Raw genomic sequence first — 15,528 nt, forward strand, 5'->3', positions numbered from 1 at the left:
CTTAAATTCACGTAGAATACAACTTTATAATTTATAAGTGTTGTTGATAGCGTTTTCTGTTATCCTTAATGACGGAACTCATGCAGCTAGCACTTTATTCAATTTTATCTAAGTAGAAGTAAATTAAAGACGACAATATATAGTTTGTTTAATTAAAATTATAGGAGTTGTTATGGTAGCTACGCATGCGTTTCTGCTTTTTCATAGAAAGCAAAAAAATGTTTTTGTCATTTTTGTGCTTTACTGCATAACGAATAAACACTAGGTAATATATCCAAAGTTTAACTTTAAGTATGAAAAAGAAAAAAGCAAAAAAATCAATTTTCTAGTCAGTCAAGCTGTAGTATGAACTAAAGATTTTGGGAAGTAGAGGGTTTTATTAAGATATTCACAACCAACAACTTGGAGGAATAATTTATCTTTATCCAAGTGAAGATAACAAGGACCAGAAATAAATTTGGTGAATCATTTTCATAAAAAATAAAAATTATGAAGTGGAAGCGAGTGCCAGCTACATATGACCCTTCGAACTAAACAGAGATGCTGTCTAAGCACTCCAGTTGTGCACCATTTCATATTATTAATTTTCAATGAGGGCAAAGATGTAAATATACCCTTTAACTTTACGATTTAGAGCAGATATATCCCTCGTTACAAAAGTGATGTGTATATTTACACAATTTTGTAATGGGAGGGGTATATTTGCACCATTCTGTAACAATGGGGTATATATACATTACTTCTGTAATGAGGATATATCTGCACTAAATTGCAGAATTAAGGGGTATATTTGCACCTTTGCCCTTTCAATAATGTGAACTCTTCTAGAAGATTGGATAGCTCTTAGTCTTTCAGTCTACTCAAAAGTATACAACAACAACAATATACAGTAAAAACTTATCCACATCGGATGTTTACACCAAATCAATTGATTGATGTATGACATGCGTTTGAATATATACATCTATCACTTAATCATGATTAATTAATGTATATAATCACTTTATTAAACCACTTAACCACGATAAGTTACATTATTTTAGTAGAGTGTACGCAATCTCACAGAGTGGATCTAGTCAGGATAGAAGGTACGCAATCTATTCAAGAATGTATTTTAACATATTGTGACATATAAAGACCATTTGAATTAGTTACGTGTTTGGGTAGAAGAGCGTTGTAATTGTTAATACATAGTTATTGTGTTTGGTAAAAATATATTGATAAGCACTTTTTCAGTTAAAGTGACTGAAATATCTTTTAGGGAAAAGGGTCAAAAATGCCCCTTTATTTTGGGAAAAGGGCTAAAAATACCCTTTCATTACAAATTTGGGCCAAAAATACCCCTCCCGTCATTAAAGTCTTCAAATATACCCCTTCCGTCATTAAGTTTTCAAATATACCCTTGTTTTAACGGAAATCCCCAACATAACCCGATTTCATTTTTAAACCCGCTCCATTTAAACCCGACTCAACTACATAAAAACCATATGTGACCAACTTGTTCCTGAATACTACATCTGGAGCCACTACGCACAAGAGCGGGTAACCCATATGGGTTTTTTATTTAGTTGGATCGGGTTTAAATGGAGCGACTTTAAAAATAAAATCGGGTTATTTTGGGGATTTCTGTTAAGACAGGAGTATATTTGAAAACTTTAATGACGGGAGGGGTATTTTTGATCCAAATTTGTAATGGAGGATATTTTTAGTCCTTTTACCAAAGTAGAGGGGTATTTTTGATCCTTTTCCCTATCTTTTAAGCTCTTCATAAATATTCATTGAAAGTTAAAACATATTTTTATAAGAAAAATAATGAATGACGAAATACAATAGAGAACTAATTAGGAGTGACATTTTAGCAAGTTTGACCAGCTTAATTATAAACTTAGTTAAACTTTATCATAGTCTATTTTATATTTTCCTATTTCACTTCTTAAATATTTGTAGAGTAAATAACTAATAACTTTGCAAAACCACGAGCTTAGCATAATATATTAATGCAACTTGTGAGAATCATCAATCAATATCAATATATAATATAAAGTTAGGCATAGACAATCCTATGTAGCACCTCTCTATGGCCTCCATTGACATTTATCTTTTTTCTCCTTTTTTTTTTTGACATTTTTCTTTTATTAAAGACTTAACTATATTCTACCATATTTATTAAGTTTCATTAAATTCTTTAACAACCATATTAATTCATTGTGTATAAGTTATTATATTAATTATTATAATTATTAGTGGAGACTTGACAAGCCACCATCAGCTTTCAAGTACTTCAATCATGCCTTCTCCTTTCTTATTCCTTTTAGTTACTCTTTTTTAATTTTCCACTCTATTTTTTGTGAATTTAATATTTGTTGAATGTGGTATTTATTTGACAAGTGAAATTATTGTGCCTAGAGGTATCTATTAAATTCTCTAAACATTATGGTTATAATGTCCTAAAGGCAGAAGATAAAAAACGTTAGTTCAAAAGATAAAAAACGTTAGTTCTTCTCCTTTCCCTTTCATTAATTCTTATTAATGTGCAGTAATGTGCTAATTAAGATAGGAGATAAAAAGATAATGAACTAATTTAACATATTCATATATGGTTCATTCATTTTAGCTCCACAAATGCTGCATTAGAAAATTCTCTAGTATGAGATCCAGGTATATTTCTTTTTACTTTGTATAGTAACAATTTATCTTGTGAAATTTATGTGTTAGTGAATATTTTATCTCAGTTGAATTTATTTATATGTGCTATCTTGCCTACAAATTCAAATAGACTCACTTTTTAATAGCAAAAGATTTGACAACGTTATTTACGAATATTTTGGTTGAAAACTTTACACTTTTACGTTTCATATTTATTTCTTACTCAGTATTTGCTAAATTTTGGTGTTTTATGTTATGTCATCAACATCAAATAGCCTCGCACACTCGGTGATATTTACTTCAATGTTGGATGCATTTCTTTTAAGGTAAAATTATATACACCCTCTAAATTCATAAACTTTCGTCAACTAAATTCATAAACTTTCGTCAACTCCTATTAATTTTAATTTAATTTCTTTTACAATGCATAGTTTTTTTTATTAGATTTGTTTTAGAAATTGACACGGAACGTTGGAAACTATTTGAAACTTAACGATCAAAAAAATAGAGGCAAAATCTAGAATTGATGATTTGCTTCGCATTTCTTTGTGAAATCGGACATAAGCTGTAGAACAGGACTTTTCTTTGATTGATGTAAATAAGACATTTCTTTGGTTGATGTAAATAAACTTAATTTTTAACTATATATATTTACTATTTTTTATTGATAAAAGGATGAACTTTTGATGAAAGAGGAACTTGAAATTATGTTTTTTAAGTAGGAGGATGATCTTATGGTGTAAAGAAAAAAAGTTGATTAGGAGAAAAATATTGATTTGAAGGAATCTTAAAGATAAACATGTTAGTTTGGAGGAATCTTGAAGTGTGTTTTGTCTTAAAGCTTATTTCAACTTGAAAAACTAAAATGAGTTCTTTTTTGCATTATTTCTACCCAATTGCTCTACTTATTTAGGTTCTTTAATACTATAATTTTCTTTAGCAAACAAAAACTATATATAATTATTTCTTGATTTTATGTTTTAGTTTACATCGGAGGCCAAAAAGATTGTTTTGTTGAAATTTCTACAACAATTAAGATAGTAAAGAAAATGTTTTGTCTGCAAAGAAAAGTTTCTTTTTATTTGTTTCTTATCCTTTTCTTTTTGTTGACAAAGATTGTTTATATGTACATAATTATACGTAAGAAAAGTGGGGAAAGGGAAATGACAGACATAAGAGAATCGAATCCTTACCAATAAGGTGAAAGTTCAGTTAGCCAATAATTAAACCTCTAAGATTTTCGAGATTGAGATCTAGCTAATATTAAGTTATGCTGTTTTTCATCTTCTTATTTTTTTAAAAATCTTTTGCATCGCTTTACTTGATAATTATTTTGGTGACCAATCAAAAAATATTGTGTTCATGAAAAGCTTAATCCGATGGTCTTTCACAAAATATTAAATTGCGACCAATCGTTTTAAAAGATTTATCTTCACTATTATACACCCTAAAACTACCAAACACAACATTCAATATGCGTAATTATAGGGACCAAAAGCTTATAGTAAAACAAAAACTTAAAAAAAAGTAAGTGACTACCGGTACGAAAAGAATAGGCTACGGATTAATGTTAGGAATTTTAAAAAATTGGTTAAATTTAAATATTTCAAGATCCAAAAAAGAAAAATTATTAAATTGATTTATAATTTTTTTTTGTTCTTTAATTTTCGTATTCCTAATAATTTGTTCACTTTTTTTTTTTTTATCATGTTCTGAACTATATTGATTCTTTACATATTCTCAAAGTAAATTTAATAATTAATTGATAATAATATATATACTTCTTTGTATTCTATAATTAGTTCTTATTCACTATTTCTTTATGATCTTCTTTTATATATATTTATTTATGTTGTCACTTGAGAATGTTATCTTTTGGTTACTTATTTTTATATTAGGAAGTTAAGGAAGAAAGAAAAATAAGATTTGATATGTTTTTTAAAAAGAAAATGTGCAATTGATATCGGGAAGTAAGAAATTAAGAAAAAGAATAAAAAGGATAAAACATAAAGATGTTAAAAGGGAAAAGAGAAGGAAAATACAAGACAAAATATACAAAATTAGTTAATAAAAAGCATATATTTTTTCCTATTATACGCATATATTAAATGTACAATGACATAACCATGTTGTTTTAAGATTATTTTTTATAAGAGGGAAAAAAATATTGTTTCCCTTGCATAGATTATACTACAAGTTTTTTTAGAAGACTAAAAACTCCCTTAAGTAACGAAAAATCATAGAAAACTATATAAACTAAGTGTTAATAATACAATTGGTTTAAACTTGAAATATTTAAAAAAAATAATAGAAAATTTAATATTCGAAAGTCTAATCCGTGCGAAGCGCGGTAGATTTCACTAGTCTGTAATAAATTATGTGCTTGTTATCTAATTAAGTTGCTGGAGCAAATCCTGCGGTCTCCAGTGGGTGCTTCGAATTCTAACTTCTAAGATTGTATTTCACTAGGAGCCTGTTTGGATGGGCTTAAAAAAAGCAATTTATAAAGTAAAATAAAATTTAAATCGACCAATTATTTTTTTTTGGATTTATTTTAAGACAAAATACTTTAAACTGGTCAAACACTATAAAATTTGTTTTGTAGAATTATAAGTCAATCCAAACGGGCTCTAGGATGTAACATATATTCACTGGATGGTGCAGAAAGTTTAGCAGGAAATTTGCATTATTTTTCAGTAATTAATTTCACTTTTTATGAACATGTATCTTTAATGTTTTTGTTAAATAACAAGATTCGGTAGAAATATTTCAATATTAGCTGTATACAAAAAATAAACTCATTCGAATAAACTCTTTTTTCAAGAATCTAGGATGGTGCGAATCTAGGCTGGCAATGTGACTTTCGAAGCTACTTCCCATTTGTTGTCAGCATCATCAATGATTCACTGAGTCAAGTTGATTTAGCGGAAACATGAAAATGATACTCGTACTATTAATATCAACGACACAATGACTGATACTCCTTCCGTTCCATAATAAGTGACTTTTTAGGCTTATGTATATCTCTTAAAAAAGTACTTACTCCTAAAAAATTAAAAGTGTTTTTACTAACTTATCCCTAATTAAATTCCTAGAAAAAGAAAAGCTTAATGATTCTTGATTATGTAAATAAAAATCATTTTGAAAGAAGAAGATCAATTTATGCTTAAAATCATAAAACACCACTTATTTTGAAACAAAATAAAAAATCTAAAAGTTTATGAAATGAAGGGAGTAATAGATAAGAATTTATCCATCTAGATTGTAGGGTGTTTACCCTGATATTAGTACCTCCACAATTATAAAATCAGAGAAATGTTTATAACGGTCATTATACGCAAACTTTTACCTAATCACTAGGCCAGAAAATGTTTTTTCACAAACTAATTCATAAAGTTTTCGACTTCGACCTAAATTATCTTTTCAAACCATAATAAATCTGCAAATTATCGGACTTAGATAACAAGTACATAAAAAGATAAACATTAAATAAATTACTATCAGAATAGGAAGTACTAATAATAATTGGACTTAACAGTGGTTGAAACAAAAGAATTTTGAGGCCAATTGGCTCAAATGACTGGGCCTAGATCGATAAGATCAGAGTCTCTATTTTGACTGGCTTGTAAGTTCACTCCATTCAAAAGCTCTAACCATTTTGAAGTCCAGTCAACAAACAAAACATTATCACTTCTGTGAAACATTTTCCGATCCAAATTTATCAACTATTACTTGCATCACAAGTGGAAATATTAATTACCAACAAATGTCTTGATGGGCAGTAAGTATCCATTCATTTTTAACTAGTAATTTTAAATTCTAAGAATAAAATTATCTTTATTAAGGAGCATTTTACCTCCAAAATGTGATTTTTTAAATAAATTTAAAAGAGTTAAAGACCCAAAACGAGCACTAAATATCGAGTGTGAAATAAAATAAGTAGAAATATTAATTAGGCCCTTGCCTTAACCCACCAATGTCGACACCCCAAGAAAAACGTGGGTTTGAAGGGGGGGTTGTTCTTTTCTTGTGCTATAAATACCACATCACTCTGCTTACTGCTTCACAACCATAGTGAAAGCCAGCTCAGATTTCAGAGTTCTCAGATTTCTCCTTCATACCCCATTTCATTTTCTTTTGTAAAAGAATGGCATTCCAAAAGACATTTGCAGCTTTGCTCATTGCATCAATTGCGCTTGTCCATTTCACTCATGCCCTTCAAGAGGTGAAGCCACCAGCACCAAGCCCTCAACTTCCAAAGCCACTAGGTACTGTAATATTATCATAAATAATTTTTCCATGACAAGAAGTGCTACTCCATCCGTCCTAATTTGTGTGAGGAAAGTTTTAAGTTAAATTATTTTTAGATATAGAAATGTATCTTTTTTTTTTGACAAATTAAAAAGAAAAATGTATCACATAAATTGAGACAGAGAAAGTATTGCTTTCTATATATAATTGATCACATTCGGTCTTAAGGACTAACTTTAAATTTTGAATTGGCCTCTTTTACAGATTGTGGTGGAGCTTGTAAATATAGGTGCAGCGAAACGAAACGTCCAAATCTGTGCAACAGAGCATGTGGAAGTTGCTGCCGTACCTGCCACTGCGTGCCACCAGGCACTTCTGGCAATTATGAAGCATGCCCTTGCTATTTCAACCTTACCACTCACAACAACACCCGCAAATGTCCTTAAAATTGATCGCCTTATGTTTTTCAAAATTTGTTGTTCCATAAATTAAATGTACCTGTTATGGAATTTGTTGTGTACCGATAAGTATGCCAGCTGTTGATTTTACTAGTATTCAATTTCTTCTATGTACGATTGAAGGTTCAGAGTTTTAAATGCAATATTAATGGATATTATTAATTTGATTGATGCTATTGACTCTGGTCGTCCCTTTTCCCGTACACAAAAAAGTGGGTCATTCTTTGGAGATGTTGTTAATTTGTTATGGATACTACTGTGTATGGAATGGTTCCAAGTTCCAAATCAGAGAGATATTTCTCAATACTCAGTAATAGTAGCTGACACAACCATTGGAGCAATCGATAACATAACTATTTTACATGATCAATATATTATGCATTATACTATATAGCCCATTTGTCTGGTAAACAATCTCGACCAACGAGAACCAAATGTTGATTGACATACATTTATGTCTTTTTCTTGTTTGTGTAGAAAGCGAAAAATAAATAGTCATCGAAAACTTTATTATAAAACAAAGCTGTTCTAGATGTACTAGTACAATTTGTGAGTATATAGCTTTACTTACCATTTTCCTTTCAGGCTCTACCAATTCACGTTCTTTCAGAAAAGTAGTTTTAGTACTCACTTCTAAATGACCTGATGTGAAGTATATTTGTACATTATTATCAGTACATAATAATTGAACCCAAAAGTGCGCTTCCTCCCTTCCCATTTACATGTCCGCATTGCATTTTGGACTTCCTTTTATAAAACATTAATTAATTTACTTTTATTGATCGCACTTTGAAGATTTAAAATTAAGTACTAGTACTCCAATTAGTTTGAGAAAAATTTAATAATATTGGTGAAGTTAGGAAAAAATAATTAATTCTCTCTTAATTTGCTAAAATGAACAAGTAAAAGAAAAAAATTATTTTGAAGATACTAAACAGGTAAAAGCAAGGAAACTGAGTAATGTACAGCCAACCAAAAGCTTCACAAAATAATACTATGCTTTTTGATCCTATAAAGATGACAGGGAATAGCGATTAGTAAAGTTTATGACGTCCATTTCCTCAAGAATTTGAAATGAAGTAAAGTTGACAAGTGCCAACCATATATGTCCCTTGCTGTACAAGCATTGAAGCAAAGTACATTTGGACATATTATGAATGCTCTTTTCTTCTTCTTTGTTTAATTTTTATCTTTTATGTTTGGATAAACATAGTATTGTTTAATTTAGTGTAGCTTCGGTTCATAACTTAAAAAACTCCGGTCTTTGTGACCAGGGGCGGAGCTAGAAGCCGGGATACTGGATCGTCTAACTCACTAGCTTTTGCTCAAATAATATATTCGTATTAAAATTCATTAAATATGGACAAATATTAAATATAGAATTCAGTTATTATCATTTGAATTCATTGTTTAAAATTCCAGAATTCATAGAGTTGAAATCCTGATTCCGCCTCTACTTGTAACTTCACTCACATTCATATTAATAATCTGAATAAACTGACTTTTTGGCCTTGTTCCTTATATTTATATAGTGGCTAAATCCTATATCATATCCTAGTCGAAATTGTAAAGAATCTAATTAATATCATTTGAAGTCATGTGTTATTTTTCGCACTTTGAGAGCCCATAAGTGTGTGTGTGTTTTTTTTTTTTTAATAAAAGAACAAAAAGTCAAAACTAGTGCTGGAACATCAGAGTTTGAGAATTATTTTGAATCTCTTTGGGAGACAATTATGGATGGATTGTAGTAAAGGAATAAATAAACTACTAGTTGAAGGAAAGAAGCTTGATAAGTCAAAATGATTAGCTTCATAGTAATGTGAGTTAGGTGAGAGAAGGCATCCAAGTTGGGCTCACTCCAATCAATGCATATCGCATTGAACCTACTTGCTTGCTTTGTGCAAGTACAGATCAAAAGCCTACTCACCCACAGCTGGCTGGCTGCTTTGTAACGGCGGTACTTTTCTTTAACGGGTTTAATATATACCGTCAGATCTCTTTATAACAGCATCCGTATATAATCTTTATATAATAGTCAAGATTTTTTTAAACTAATTTTTTATATTATATTTTACTTCTTTATAACAATATTTTACTTATAATAGCAACAATCAACTTTATAACAGTATACTTTTTATTAAATAACCCCCATATAACGACAATCTTTTTTTTTTTGGTAACATAATAATTAACCATCTTTATAAAAACAGAATAACTATGATTATCAATAATAAGTGTAGAGATTTAACTAAATATTTGATCTTTTAATAAACTATTTATGGCAAAGAATATCATATGAAAAAATATAATTCCATCATTAAAAGATTTTTCTAATGTGATTAAGCTTAGAATTTTGCAATTTAAAAAGAAAAATTAAATTTTATGCATTTTTTTTTGCCTATAACAGCTAAATATTATTTAAATGTCAATGTTATTATAGGTGTATAACAACCAAAAAATTCAGGACCCAACGATGTTATTATAGAGATATTTGACTGTACAAGTAAAGAATTTTTATATTATTAATATAATTTAAAATAATCGTTAATGCTCCATTTCATATTATTATATCAAATTTATTATGAAATGCTACATGTTTTTACAAGTTAATTTAGTTTGATAATATAAACAACGTTTGAGGTGCACAAAACTTAGCTGTGATCCCACCAAAGCTACTCAAAACCAAGAGAAACTATGAAAGTGGGGAATATCAACTAGCTCGTCGTAATTCAGACTCCATGTACATGCATGAACCAACTGGAAACTTTAATTGACAGCTGTAACTCCACTGCCCCACAAAGTGACCATAAGAAATCAGTCGGCTCCAGATTCTACGAGTCAAAGCGAGTTTAGTTAAAGTGCAACCTATGACTAATCCAAGGTCCTTCTATTTGGATGAATCAGCATTAATTGGATCCAATGTGTGTTGTGTGTTGTGTGTTGTGTGTTGTGTGTAAAAACATAAGTCCTCTACGGTAAGACTAGTACATCTAGTGACAATTAGGTCAGAATTTCTTATTATTTTTAATATTTTAGTTAGACAATTGATTAGTTTATAATTGAGTACTTTAATGTAGACGCTCAAACAGTGGATGAAAAATCATCTTGGTGGTCACTGTCTTTACACACACTCCAAAACTTTGATGGATCATTCTGTGTCCAATCTATAGGCCCTTTAGTAATTTCTAGCATTTTTTCACTGTGAAAATGCAATAAAATCCTATCTGCCGGATTATTTTATCACACTCTCTATATGAGATAGTAATCTCACTCCCACCATTTTAGTACAAATGGTGGGATAAAATAGTTTCGAAATTTGCTAATATCTCAAATCAAACATGGAATAAAATTAATCCCAAATTTTATCCTTGGATTATTATCCTTATCCTACATAACAAACGATCCAATATGATATGCTGATAAATGGAAATGAATGTTACGATCATTTCCTCAATGAAATTCAAGGCACGTCTCAAAAGGTAAAGAATGTCATATAAATTTTCAGAAATAATCACTTTCCCAAATAACAGTGCAATTACTTGGATAGTATAACCAAGCCATGCAAATTTTTTTGTGCGGATTACCCTTCAAAGGCACTGGTCTTTAATTTTTGTCCCTCAAATTGTTGGTCTATAATTTTTGTCCTTCACCTAATACCATGAGGTTTGAAGTTTAAAAACTGGCTCAGTTAAAAAAAAAAAAAAACGCAAGGCAGAGTTTTGTAAAATTTCAACTGAGTAAAAAAAAAATTGTCTTAAGGTATAGTTTGCCTTATGCCTGAATGCAAAACTCTGCCTTAAGTAGAGTTTGCAATCAAACTCTGTCTAATCAGGTAGAGTTTGGCTGCAAACTCTACTTAAGGCAGAGTTTGAAACTTTGCTTGAAGGTAGTAAAACTCCGCCTTGCGATTTTTTTTTTTTTTTTTAAATTTTTGACTGAGCTGGAGTTCGAACCTACAACCTCGGGTGTTAGGCGAAGGGCAAAACTTAAAGACCACCAATTTGAAGACCAAAAATTAAAGGCCAGCCCAAATGAAGGACAATCCGTGCAAAAAAAAAAAAAGATCATTTTTTTGCCCGGATTGCCCTTCTTTTGGGGTGGTCTTTAAATTTTGCCCCTCATATTTGTGGTCTTTAAATTATGCCCCTCATATTGCTGGTCTTTAATTTTTGCCCTTTGTATTGCAACTCTGAGCGCTCACGCAGAAATCATGAGGTTCTGAGTTCGAACCCCTGCTCAAGCATAAATTAAAAAAAAATTGCAAGGCAAGGTTTGGGTCGCGTGTATGTCGGACCCGGCATACTCTTGTTAAGGAATTACCAAAATTATGCCGGACCTGGCATACTCATGCCTTATGAGCGTACTTGGCATAAGTATGTCGGGTCCAACATAACTTTGTAATTCTAACAAGTTTACGTGGGGGCATACTTTTAATGGGCAAACTTTTATGCGGATCCGCATAAACTTGTGAAGGAATTACCAAAGTTATGCGGACCGGCATACTTATGCTAAGTCCGCCCATAAGGCATAAGTATGCGGTCGGGTCCGTATAACTTTGTAATTCCTTCACAAGTGTGTATCTTAGGTGGGGGCATAGCAAAATTTAAACTCGTCTTGCGATTTTTTTAAAATTTTTCGTGTGTGGGGGTTTGAACCTGGAACTCATGGGTTCTAGCCAAAGGGCAAAATTTAAAGATTTCAAATATGAGGGTCAAAATTTAAAGATCACCCCGGTTTTTTTTTTTTTTTTGTTGGCTTATAAGCTGTTTTTTTTAAGCCCATCCAAACAGGCTCTAAAGCATTTTTTTGGTCTTTCTAGAGGAGCTCTAGGATAAGTTTATGCCGTCAACTATACACAGTATATTATTGAGATATCTCACCTTATCCTAAATACCTTAATGATTCACGAACTGTCCATCTGCTATGGACTTTCAGTATGATGTTTTAACTTCCAAGTATTTCGAGGCCTTAATTACCTACAGACTTCACACTTTTTTATTTTTTATAACTTTGTTTGGTATTACTCTCCGTTCATTACGCGATATGCTATTTTTTTAGTCCTCTTAAAAAGATTTGTCACATTTATATATTACTAAAAAAATAGTTTATTTTTATCATCGAATCCTTATTTTACCTTTAGTGACATGACTTGCACTACAAGAAAGTATAGAAATGACAATAAAAATTTAATATTTGACAATAACTTAATTTTATTGTTAGTAAAGAACTTTTAATGGGCAAACTTTTATGCCGGACCCGGCATAAACTTGTAAAGGAATTACCAAAATTATGCCGGACTCGGCATACTTATGCCAAGTCTGCCCATAAGGCATACGTATCGGTCCAAGCATAATTTTGGTAATTGATTCACCAAGCATGCGGTGGGGGCATAGCGAAATTTAAACTCGCCTTGCGAATTTTTTTAAAATTTTTTAACGTGTGGGGTTCGAACCTGAACCCATAAATTTTAAATTTGCCAAGAAAAATTTAAAGATTTTAAATATGAGGGGCAAAATTTAAAGACCACCCCAAAAGAAGCATAATTGCCCAAAAAAGATAAAACAGGGGCTAATCACTTGGACCAATGAGAACTTTGAAACCGGGCTGATCCCCTAGACCTAGTCCAGATATAGAACGAATGGGGCTCAATTAAACAGACAATAGAAGCCGAAATCCCTGTTTCAAATCCTAACGGCTAGTTAGCTAACACGCTGCATACACAGAACGCTCTATAACGGTCACTTTATGTTTGCCCCTCCTGAAAACCCTATTTCACTATTATAAATTCTTCCTTTCTTTGAACAAATTTCATCTCATGTGTATTACGTACTCTTTCTGTGAGTTTCTTCTCTCTACATTTAACAAGGAAATCCTAATAATCCAACAATCAAACTTACTGCAATTTTCTTGAATGGAGACTCCATCATCAACAAGAAGAGTGACTAGATCACAAGCCTTGGCTCTTGCCAACAGTGCAAATAAGATCCCTGTCTCAACAACAAGTAAGGTTTTCTATTACCCTTTCATTTCTCAAAATTTATTTGATTTAATTTCTCCTTCAACCAACATTCATTTTTCTGTTTCTCTTTTCTTGTTCAGAGAAAAATGAAGAATCTGGAAAGAAAACAGTGGCAAAATCAAGACAAAGAACTGGGAAACAATCAGCTTTAATCGATATAACGAATGATTCCCCTATTGTTGGTCTTGCTATGGGTAATTTGGAAACCCCATCATCAGAAATGTCCAAGAAAAGGACTAATATTCAAGGCAAACACTTGAATACTCCTGGATCTGGTGAGGCATTATTGAGAGGCCAAGTTAAGACTTTGTTGCAAAAAGTTGAAGAAGAAGCCGTGCTCTCAAAAATTTCACTTGAAAATAGGCCTGTCCTTCATCTCAAAGGCATTGTTAATTCTCCTATGGGTCTTCTTGCCCCAACTCCTGCAAATACACCTATGATGGATCTGTCTGTTAATGAGTTGCCTGTTGTCACTGCATCCCCTGTTGAAGACAAGTTTGTCATTTCTCAGGTATTAATTCCATCCCCCTTAATTTTTTTCAAGAAAAGATTGATTCTTGATTTAATTTGGTTTTCATTTGATTATAGATGTTAAAGATATCTTGCTCCATTTTGTCAAGAAAGATTCTTTCTTTACTACTTTGGTTTTTCTTGTTTGATTATAGAAATTGATTCTTGCTTTGTGTTACAGATAATCAATGAGATGTTTGAAGGGGAAAAGCAGGGGAATCTTGAATCTGATAAGAGTTACGTTACAAGATCTCTGCTTATGGATTTTTATGATAAGTCAGAAGGGTCAGAATCATCATCAGTGTGTTCCTCAGTGCTGACATGCCAAGGAGCAGAGGTTGAAAGTAAAGAGAAGACACCTTCAGATGATGATAACGCGTCTATGTGGTCAATTCAAGTGAATGCTAGTACTAAAGATGACGAAGAAGACGAGGAAGAAGAAGTACTTGATGATGAAGACGAAGAATATGATGACAACTATGATGAAATTGAAGAAGATGGAGGAGATGCTGTTGATGAACTTTGTGAAGCAATTAGCAAGATTGATGTGAATGAAGGACAGAAAAAAGTGATGGCGAAATTTGAGGGAAAGCATACGCGTTTTGTGTACAACAGTGATGATGAGTTAGAAAGAGCTGAAGAGAGCAGTGTTGAGACTGAATCATCACCAGGTGTTTTGCACTTGAAGGGATTGCCAACTCCAAAAGGGAAGCATCTTCGCTTCCCCGAAGAAACTGAAGAACACACTGACTGATGAAATTTTAGCTTTGTATTTTGCTGTTTTGGTTATTGACAGACACCTACCTGCTCTGTGGTGTTATACTACTCATGAATATTTTGTTCTTTTAGTTCTCTATCGTGTTGCTGCTATGCTGTACTATTCTTTTGGTTCATATCTGATTTGGACCATTGAAAGTTAGCTGTCAAATTGAAGTAATTCAAAATCATCTCTTTCCAAAGTCACTGATTCTCTATTGCTGTTGCGCTATATTGTGAGCATTTCTTTTGGTTTATATCTGATTTTGGACCATTGAAAGTTAGCTGTCGAAGTTTACTTTTCAAAATCATCTCATTCCAATTCTCTACACTCCATTCACTGGATCGTGGTTGTCTCCACATTTATTAGCACAATTCTATATGATATTATTTGATTATTTTTTGAGTTTTTGGCATACGGCAAAAGTAGAATTGGCGGCATTACTGTCATTTGTTATGTATTCTGCTTAGCTGCACAGAGTTTTTTTTACCTCAAATAAAATTAAAAAACATGCAAGTACAGTAATTTCTTTGGCTAGATCAGTAATGTTGGACAGTAAGAAGCTGCTATATATATAACTTATCTCAAAGGATCAACTGAAGAAAGAAAAAGTTGGACGATAAAATCACAAATGCCTCATTATAACTAGTACCACCACCACAACATTCTGCATCTGCATTGTGTCAAATATGCAAGTATATTTGGACAACAGTATTTGAGTTGACGTTGAAGTTAGAACAAAGTGTGTGGAAGTTAAACCCAGTATCAATCAATTTGAGTTAACAATTATCAATCAATTAACTTATTTATATATATATAAAACAGTGAAATCCGGAATCTATGAAGGACCACCACAAGCAAAGAGCCCCTAGTGACGCTGAGGTGCA

At 31.6% G+C, this 15,528-nt stretch overlaps 2 protein-coding genes across 2 annotated transcripts; both read left to right on the plus strand.

Annotated features, from left to right (window-relative positions):
- The first annotated feature begins 6,694 nt into the window (after positions 1–6,694).
- On the plus strand, positions 6,695–7,531 carry LOC132046447 (gibberellin-regulated protein 11-like). Its single transcript, XM_059437075.1, has 2 exons — positions 6,695–6,914; positions 7,162–7,531. The coding sequence occupies exons 1-2, from the start codon at positions 6,794–6,796 to the stop codon at positions 7,341–7,343; spliced, it is 303 nt and encodes a 100-aa protein (XP_059293058.1). The 5' UTR covers positions 6,695–6,793; the 3' UTR covers positions 7,344–7,531.
- A 5,593-nt stretch (positions 7,532–13,124) lies between these two features.
- Positions 13,125–14,843, plus strand: LOC132046448 (uncharacterized). The gene is made up of 3 exons (XM_059437076.1): positions 13,125–13,357; positions 13,455–13,885; positions 14,066–14,843. The coding sequence occupies exons 1-3, from the start codon at positions 13,267–13,269 to the stop codon at positions 14,636–14,638; spliced, it is 1,095 nt and encodes a 364-aa protein (XP_059293059.1). The 5' UTR covers positions 13,125–13,266; the 3' UTR covers positions 14,639–14,843.
- Positions 14,844–15,528: the final 685 nt, after the last annotated feature.

The sequence above is a fragment of the Lycium ferocissimum genome, chromosome 2 (genome assembly GCF_029784015.1).
Source record: "Lycium ferocissimum isolate CSIRO_LF1 chromosome 2, AGI_CSIRO_Lferr_CH_V1, whole genome shotgun sequence".
Lineage (NCBI taxonomy): Eukaryota > Viridiplantae > Streptophyta > Magnoliopsida > Solanales > Solanaceae > Lycium > Lycium ferocissimum.

What these genes read in the sequence shown, in the direction of transcription:
- LOC132046447 (XM_059437075.1), top strand. Translation starts at nt 6,794, where the DNA reads ATGGCATTCCAAAAGACATTTGCAGCTTTGCTCATTGCATCAATTGCG. An exon ending in TCAACTTCCAAAGCCACTAG is followed by an intron (nt 6,915 to 7,161) that starts GTACTGTAATAT and finishes CCTCTTTTACAG; the next exon opens with ATTGTGGTGGAGCTTGTAAA.
- LOC132046448 (XM_059437076.1), top strand. Translation starts at nt 13,267, where the DNA reads ATGGAGACTCCATCATCAACAAGAAGAGTGACTAGATCACAAGCCTTG. An exon ending in GATCCCTGTCTCAACAACAA is followed by an intron (nt 13,358 to 13,454) that starts GTAAGGTTTTCT and finishes TTTCTTGTTCAG; the next exon opens with AGAAAAATGAAGAATCTGGA. An exon ending in ACAAGTTTGTCATTTCTCAG is followed by an intron (nt 13,886 to 14,065) that starts GTATTAATTCCA and finishes TTTGTGTTACAG; the next exon opens with ATAATCAATGAGATGTTTGA.